Here is a 9,008-nt window from a genome sequence, read left to right as displayed (position 1 = left end):
ACCAACCGCCTGGAGCTGTAAGGTGTCCTCGATCTCCAAGCCATTCCTCTATAAGTCCTCCTTTTTTCTTTTGCAACAACCAGGCTTTATGAGTATGCAAGGATAGCATTCGCCTTAAGCACGCGAAGGCACAGCTGAATAAGCATAGGACAAAAAGCATAACAATCAAAAGCATCAGTCCTGTCTTAAGCGAGGATTTCAGTCACCCACCAATATCCAATAAATCAATTAACCCATCCAGCCCAAAGAAGCCCACGTCTTTCTGTATCTCCTGGGTGTGTTCCATCAGCTGTTGGATTTGCTGGTGGATTGCCTTAGAGTGGTCTTGCAGGTCCATACAGCACATTCCTTCAAAGTAAGCACTGCATGTTGTACCTGTGACCCCCCGAGACTGCCAGCACCTGAGTTCTCTCACGGCAGACCATGTGAGCCACCGCTTCCAACCGAGGGGTCACACTCTTGCACGGTTGAACTGAGAAGATCCATTCTAAAACCGCAATCTAGCTGGTTCTTATTTTGTGTAGCTGCAGTAGCTTCCCTATCTCAAGGACACACTGTCCTCTACTTTACCTCTGCCTCGCTCAGGCCCTGTGCACTAACTCCATCTGGCTATGTCCTTTCTCCATTAGCCAGGTTTGCACAATACTCTCCACACTTCCCCCGTTTTCTTTTTGGGCTATCAAACTCGCATTCCATTCTTGGTTGACTATTCGCGTAAGCATATTTTGCAAGCATTTAAAGATACATGGTGCAAGGAGTATAATCATAATAAGCACGATCCCTATGGTAATTAAATGTTGCACAGCTGAGGTTAGCCATGGGCCCAAGCCAAGACCTTTTAACCAATTATCAAGGCCGAATCCTGTATCTGTTTGCAAGTGTGTAGTTAAGTCGCGCAATGTCTCCAACTGCTTATGTATGGAATTTGAATGATCAGAAAGGTTCATACAGCACATCCCTTCCAGTTCTTCACACCCATGACCATGTGCTAGCAACAGGAAATCAATAGCAGCTCGATTCTGCAAGGTAGCATGACGAACCGAATCAACATCTGTTAACAGCCCTGAAAGAGCTAGTGACGTGGCATTTGTTTGTTTTGCCAGCCAACATCCTAATTTTCTTAATGTCGCCAGCGCTTTTGCTGCCGCTACCCTCGGGGCGAGAAAGGATGCTACAAATGTTCTTTCGCGGGACCAAAAATCGGCGTTATCATCACAGTCACCTTGAAACGCGTGTGTCATTCTTTTTATCCTATGGCTCTTACGGTGCTGTTCTAGTATCATTGATGTGTTCGGCGTGAGCAGCGTTAGCCGCCCAAGCGTGCACGGGCCTCCCTCTATTTTGGAAGGAATTCCTGCCCACGCCCTGTCCCCGCATATTAAAAATACTCCTGGTGGTAAGGCAATCGGTGTGTTGGATGACTTGGATACGTTCTCCGAGGTTTTGTTACACCAAACGGTATTGTTACCCCATGTGGCATTGACTGACACAGGTAATGATTGGTTCCAACCTGTTCCCCGGTACACACTTGTCCAATTGAACCGTAGGCATGCATCAGCCTTGATTGACCCCAATAATTCTAACTCTTGGGGTTCTAAGGGAGCACGTGGAAAATGCGGTACGATCGTATCCCAACTATCCACGTAATTACGTGAATTGTTGCTTTGACAACTGTGAACTTTCTTAGGGCAGGGCCAAGCATCTAAAGGCACTCCCACTAAGCATGTGGAGAAAGGGCTTCCGGGTGAAGCTAGGGCCAAGCATATGGCCTCCTGCCCAGTCTGATTTGCAAGGGTGACCCATATATTTTGTTTTGGTTGAGCAGGTACCCATATGGCCCTACCCCAGCATGTGCACAACACTAGAATCAGTACAGTACGAAACATTTCTACATTCCAGCGCGCAAGGTAGTCTTCTCCCCCTTTTTTCTTTTGCCACTACATGATGAGGGCAAACACCGAGATTGGGTTGGAGACGTCCATGAAGTGTATTGGGAATTCAGAGCATTCCTTCCATTGCGACATTCTCCTGTGTGCACTGATATGATGTATTGAGTAGGCTATATGGATTCAGATCTGTCCAGTTGCTTTGAGGAATACCTAACACCAGTGCATCAAATTGATCTGCTGTCCCACAAAGCCAACAACTCTTAATTTGGGTATAATTAACAATACGCCTAAGCAGCATAACATATCCATTAGCGTTAAAAGTAGCATCAGCTCCTATAATAGCGTTAAAAGCAACATTACCTCCTAAAAGCCACAATATACAGCTAATAATGACAGTAACACTTCTTCCTCCCAAGTTGTTCTTCCGCAGCCTCACGCCTTCCACAGTTAGGGTACCAGCTGCTTGTCTGCTACGTCTGATGTATGCAAGTTTGCTTCCAGCCAAGGTCTCACCCATTTTGCTGGCACCCATCTGGTTCCAGTATCTGTAACAACACAAGCATACCCTTTTCCCCAGGTTATCAAGTCCAAAGGTCCCGTCCATTTTCTGCTTTCAAACAATTCTTCCACAAACACTTCTTCCACATTATCCACCCTGTGACCATAGTCACTCAAGCTTCACATGGAATTGTTTAGGTGTTAATATTACATGCCCTAAACATGATGCAGGTAGGCGAGTGATTGCACATTGGTACATTAGACGGAGGAAGTTACAGAAAATGAAGGGAGTCTAGTTCTACAAGAATATATATACAGAAAATATTGCAGTTACAATAGTAAGTAATTGAGTATAACAAACTTTGTATCCACCCCGTGACTCCAGTTACCATTGTATATTGAAATTTAGTCTCAAATTAGAGTCTTAGTACTTGGGACATCGATTGGGTCATCCACCTGTAAAGGGGTATAAGCGGTGAACTGAATCATCTTTACGTTAATAGCTTTCATTATAGTAGATTTTATACAGGATATTGTTATACTTAGGATAATTATCATCACAATGAACATCACCACATATTCTATCAAACTGAATCCAACCAGTGATACCAAATCCAAACCAACTAAACACCTTCGCCAGCCAGCTAGTGTTCATTGATTCTCAGAGTTCATGGGTGTCTTTTGCCACCTGTCGCATCTTCTCTGATTGGATATCCAGGTCCTGTGTAACATTAGGGATATAAATGCTGCAGTCGGTACTGGAGAGGTTTAGGTAGCCACAAAGTCCATTTTAGCATAACAGCATCAAGTCCAGTGCCATCCGGTTCTGAAGAGTCATTTTTGATGTGGCTTGTAATTGATGATTGAGCAACTGTATACTAGTATCGGTGGCATTAGCTAATTTTTCTACTTGATAGGCTAGCTTACTTAACCATAATCGCATTTGTAAGACCAAATCCAAAAAAAAAATCCTTCCATCTAAGACAGATCTTGGGAAGTACGGCAATCATTACGAGGCACAAAGTCTTCACTTACTGATTTATATTTTATGCTGCGATTATGGCACAGCCTATTTTTAGGGAAATGTAAACTGGCCAATAGTGTCTGACCCAATTGTGTTGTTCCCAATTGGAGCAATTTATCACATTTTAGCAATACCACAACACTGGCTTGTTTGATACTGAATCGAAATATGTTCCACTATGTCATGGTCCTCAGGATGCAATAGTATGGTGAAAAAACAATCTTTTAAATCGATTATTAAGATGTCCGAATCATTTTGAAAGGTTCTCTGTTTCCATTTCTATTTATGTTTGCATAGCTTCAATTTGGTTTCCTCTCTGTCCAAGGATACAAGTCAGAGTACAGCTCACAGTCCTCCACCGGTGGGGTGGGTGGGCAGGGGAGGTGGGGGGGGAACACCATAGTCTGAGTTATTCCTGACTTTTTACCGTTTTCAAATTCTGGACTTACTTGTTGTGCTTATTCAGCCCTCTCTGCTGATATATATGTTACACAATAAAGATCTAAAAACCACAGATACAAACAGCACAAACACAATTTCCATCCAGTGGCACGACCTCACGTAGCTGTGCACTCCACTAGTGAGTTCCACTGTCTCAATTGCCTGATCCCATCCTCGCTGCCAATTAGGTTGCGAATGGGTTTGGGATTCGACAATAATCACACAGAACAAAGTGGCTACGGCTATTCAGGTGAAAGCACGTTAAAGAAGCAAAGTATGACTAATTACTCGTGAGGTAATACTTGTTGGCAGGACACTGAGCCTGAACATTCTCTTGAGTTGGCAGATGAGAGGGTTGCTGACAGGCTCCCAACTCAGCGGGCGTCCCCGCAGAGACAACGTGGGTCTCAGTGTTAGGAGTCTCACCCCTCCTTTCTCTCTGCACTGTCTGTTTATGCCCGGTGCATCCTGCCACGTAGGGCCAGTACGTGCCAGCAGGCAGACCAGGGGGCGGACAAACTCCGCCTTCAGTCACATAACCTTCCCTCCTGGGTGCGCAGGTGCGCATGTCAGTAAATTGTCCCAGTCGTCAGTCTGAGGGTCCTGCCTTTCTCATCTCCCTCCCTCTCGGGTGTTTGACCTTCAAACTAATTTAGAGGATGTTTGCAGTTAAGTTGGCTACAAGCCCGGTCAAGCATCCGCCTTCAACTGCTTTTGGAGGAGGTCGGCTGTGAGCCTGGCTGAGCAGACGCCTCTATGCTCCTTATCACTCAGCCTGGGCAGGCAAACATCTTCTTTCTCAAGGTCTTGGATTCTGTTTTGTACAATAATTTTATGACTCTACAGATCATACAAATTTCCACCTTTCAACCATACCTCGTGTCAGCATCAATATACAAAGGATACAACACATAATAGAGATGAACATAGCAAATAGAAATAATAGCCCTAATAACGGTTTCTGTCCTCACTTAAAGCATTACAATTCTTCAACCCCCACTTTACAAGACAGATCAAATTCCTCTGCACCTCCCTCCTGGCTGTTGTCAAGCCCTCAGCAACATAAGTTTCCTTGATCTCATTCGCCTTCTCTTCCCCAGCCCCCCTTTCTCCTTTTTTTCAAGGCGATCTAACAAGCGGAAGCGGGGGCACAGACAGTGTAGGCGCCGCAGGTGCCAGCACAGAGGCAGGCACGGGCGGGGGGGGTTGGCGATGGATCTCCAAACACCAGCGGTTTTCAGTGGCGTGGTGGTCCCGGTCCTGAAGTGCTCGCAAGGGCGGACGTGGCTCTGGCGGCCACTTTCCTTTTGGCTTTCACATCGGATTTGAATACTAGGTGGGGCTCGGCTTTGAACCCATTCTCTCTGCACCAGATCAAAAGCTTGCAGAGGGCCTGTTCATCAGTAGCTTGCTCCAGGGATTGCACGAGCCTATTCACCAAATTTCCATAGGACTCCCGCAATCCCTGCTTCACCATCGTAAATGATGGGGCCTTTCGTTCTGACGGCACTAAAAGCAGCGCCTGCTGCGACATTTTGCCACGCGTCCTTTCTCTCCCTTACTCTTTCTTTGATCAAATCCCCGTCACTGCCCTCCCAAGGGTCCGTTATTGAGGCTGAAGACTGGGGGTCCCCCGATTGCTCCTTTTGCTGCGGCTCTTCTGGAGGGGCAGCACTAGTTTCAGGTGGCGGTGGTGCCGTAGGTAGCATTACTCTAGTCACGGAAGGAGCTCGTGGCTGATAGCCCCCCTCCGGGTACTGCAAATTTTTCTTATGAGCTTCAATCGCCTGATCTGCGGCCTTTTTCTCTGCCACCCGTTGTAGCAGAGTATTCTGTACCACCCTCCACAGCTTTCCTAGCTTTTTAGCTGTCTTATCATCATCTAACATTGCATCCCATAGCTTATCACCCAGTTTTCGCCACTCCGATAATTCATGCACTGTATGTGGGACAATAAAGCAACTCTTCGCATACCCCCAGGCTAATAATCCTGGTAATTCTTTCTTTAAGTCAATTCCCTGAACATTACATTGCTGTAAGGTACGGGTAAATAATTCATACGCCACTTGCCTATCCATTCCTGACGTCAGCGCTGTTGCAGCTCTCCAGGCTCCGGTGGCGCGTATGGCCCGAAACCATCTATATGATCTTCGGGGGTGCCGTCTTTCCAGCGTTTGCTCGGCGGATTTGCACCGTCCTGGCTGCAGAGGACCCAACTCCTACTTTCTCCACCGTGGTGCGTCCTCCTTTTTTCTTTTCAGTCCGGGAGGATTCAGTCCTTTGCTATATCATGTCGGGGTCACCATTTGTTGGAGAAAGGGAGACTGCGACACCAGTTGGTCATCGACAAGACTCGTTTATTGAACATTCAGTGTGCACTCTTATACACAACTTAATTAGGTTCATGCATATTGCAAGGCTTGCGCTCATGATTGGTTGCTAAGGAGGGGTTGCTATGTCCCGGCCGCATAGGCTCTTTCCCAGCTCTGCAAAGTTGTTTACCCGAAACGGCTAACTACTCTTTCCCACATAGCTCCCCATTCCCAGCCGGCCAAGGACAACTCACTAACACTCCCCAGTACATTATCAGCAAGGCGCAGGTGGTGCAGATTCCTAGCACAGTGCAGATTCTCAGCACAGTGCAGATTCTCAGCACAGCATCCCTCTACAGTAGTACAGGACACTTCTTCCTCTCATGATGTTCTGCAGGCTCACACTTCCCACCGCTAGGGTACCAGCTCTTTGCCTGCTACATCTGATGTATGTGAGATTGCTTCCAGCTAAGGCCTCTCCCATTTTCTCTGTCACCCATCCGATTTCAGAAACCAAGCATAGATAATTATTCTTGAGGTAACACTCGTCGGCAGGATACTGAGACTGAGTATTCTCTTGAGTTAGCAGATTAGAGGGTTGCTGACAGACTCCCAACTCGGCAGGCGTCCCCGCAGAGACAACGTGGGTCTCAGTGTTAGGAGTCTCACCGCCCCCCCCTTTTACGCTCTGCTTTATCTGTTTAAGCCCGGTGCATCCTGTCACGTAGGGCCAGTACGTGCCAGCAGGCAGACCGGGGTGGGTGGACAAACTCCACCTTCAGTCACATAACCTTCCCTCCTGGTCGTGCAGGTGCGCATACCAGTAAGTGGTCGCAACCGTCAGTCTGAGGGTCTTGCCTTTCTCATCTCCCTCCCTCTCGGGTGTTTGACCTTCAAACTAATTTAGAGGATGTTTGCAGTTAAGTTGGCTACAAGCCCGGTTGAGCAGCCGCCTTCAGCTGCTTTTGGAGGAGGTCGGCTCTGAGCCTGGCTGGGCAGCCGCCTCCGCGCTCCTTATCTCTCAACCCGGGCAGGCAAACATCTTCTTTCTCAAGGTCTTAGGTTCTGTTTTGTACAACAGTTTTATGATTCTATGGATCGTACAAGTTTCCAGCCTTCAACCATACCTCATGTCAGCATCAATATACATAGGATGAAACACATGATAAAGAGGAACATAGCAAATAGAAATACTAGCCCTACTAGCGGTTGCTATCCTCGTCTAAAGCATTACAATTCTTCAACCCCCACTTTAAAAGAGAAATCAAATCCCCCCTTTTCTTTAGATTAGGTGACCCCGGGAAGCAAGCCAGCCTTGAGGCGTCAGATTCGGATTGCGTGAAAAAGCAGTTAATAACCGTGACATTAAAGCGCGCAAACAGGTACAAGCAATCATTAAGCCAATTACAAACAACAGTCCCCATAGTAACAACATTAACAACGATTTCATCAACGATTTTATCCATCCCCCAATTCCTAACCAGTCCGTTAGTCCATCTAGACCGAAGAATCCCACATCCTTTGTTACTTTCTCTGTATGCTTGGTCAGGTCGTGGAGCTGTTGATGTATCGCCGCTGAATGATCCTTCAAGTCCATACAGCACATGCCGTCAAAGTCCTGACACCCATGTCCGTGAGCAAGAAGCAGGAAATCAATAGCGGCACGGTTTTGTAATACAGCGTGTTGTACCTGGGTTAAATCATCTGACAATTCGCTAAGCACCATACTGGTTGCGTTTGCCTGCTTGACTGCCCAGCATGCAAGATGTTCAATATTCCTGTGGGCTCGGGCGGCTGACACCCCAGGACCGAAGAAAGACGCCACTATCACCTCCCAATCATTCCATAAATCAACATCATCAATGCAATCACTGCTTATAGCAACCTTTGTACTTCTTCGTCGCCTAACTGCTATTTTCCGGCTCCCAGGAGGCCCGTGGGGCCATATCATACTAAGGCGACCGATTGTGCAAGGTCCTCCCATGGGCTGGGCTGGAATGCCAGCCCAGGCTCGATTTCCACATATAAGGAAATATCCGGGAGGAAGTTTACGAGGCAGAGCATTACCTTTAACCTCAGGGACTGACCCGGCGCACCAGTTTTCCCAACTTAACCTGTTTCCAATCGGGTTTACAGGGGTGGTGTTATTGGATAAGCGGAGTGGATAAGGCAGTGGTACTGCCGTGGCGCTAGTGTTTAAAAAAATGCAAGCAGTAGCATTAAGAGAATCTAGTAGCTCAAACTCCTGTGGGGGGTTATCCATATCCAGCTGACCGTTAACCCACTGGTCGAACTGCGACATCACGACAGACATGTTCTTATAGTCACACCAGCTGCTACTTGCGTTCTTACAACTATCATCATAGTGAGCCGCAAAAACCACCGCTTCGCTATCGTTAAGTGGGACCCCTACCAAACAGGTCACAAAGGGTGTGCTGGGTGTCGCTAAGCTAGCACAAAATTGTGTAGTATTTAGCTCTCTGGCCAATGTTACCCAGATATTTTGCCGAGGGTCGAACAGCCGTGGGTGGAGTACCGAAGCCTCCCACTCACAGACATTAAGGCCCACGAGAATCAGCACCAGAAATGTCTTCATCTTGCGTGGGTGGCGTTGGCCCCTCTGCTACCTTCGTCCACCTGCTGGGCACCCACAGGGGACCTGAAATGGTAGAAACACACATGTAACCCCTGCCGAGGAACAGCACTTCAGCAGGACCTTCCCAGATTCCAGTTTTCGGGTTTCGGAACTGTACCCACATTCTGGTCTCCACGGGAGGAACACACTGCGTGTGCTTGACAATAGGTGGCAATTCCTCTGCACCAAAAATGCACAGATGATTTAGC

At 47.3% G+C, this 9,008-nt stretch overlaps 1 protein-coding gene across 1 annotated transcript; it reads right to left on the bottom strand.

The window, feature by feature from the left end:
- Positions 1 to 581: 581 nt before the first annotated feature.
- LOC148592858 (syncytin-2-like) lies at positions 582 to 8,760 on the bottom strand. Its single transcript, XM_088533423.1, has 3 exons — positions 8,718 to 8,760; positions 8,439 to 8,573; positions 582 to 1,510 (listed from the first exon to the last, which is right to left on the bottom strand). Exons 1-3 carry the CDS (start codon positions 8,758 to 8,760, stop codon positions 582 to 584), a joined length of 1,107 nt encoding a protein of 368 aa, XP_088389549.1.
- Between the last annotated feature and the right edge of the window lie 248 nt (positions 8,761 to 9,008).

Source organism: Tinamus guttatus, unplaced genomic scaffold (genome assembly GCF_059628265.1).
Source record: "Tinamus guttatus ecotype Peru unplaced genomic scaffold, ASM5962826v1 Tinamus_guttatus_pri_ptg000498l, whole genome shotgun sequence".
In the NCBI taxonomy this organism is placed as follows: Eukaryota; Metazoa; Chordata; class Aves; order Tinamiformes; family Tinamidae; genus Tinamus; species Tinamus guttatus.
Note: the sequence above shows the minus strand (reverse complement) of the source record. Positions and strands in the feature narration are given on the sequence as shown.

What these genes read in the sequence shown, in the direction of transcription:
- LOC148592858 (XM_088533423.1), bottom strand. Translation starts at nt 8,760, where the DNA reads ATGAAGACATTTCTGGTGCTGATTCTCGTGGGCCTTAATGTCT. An exon ending in TCTCGTGGGCCTTAATGTCT is followed by an intron (nt 8,574 to 8,717) that starts GTGAGTGGGAGG and finishes CCTGTTTGGTAG; the next exon opens with GGGTCCCACTTAACGATAGC. An exon ending in GTTCGACCAGTGGGTTAACG is followed by an intron (nt 1,511 to 8,438) that starts GTCAGCTGGATA and finishes ACCGGGGAACAG; the next exon opens with GTTGGAACCAATCATTACCT.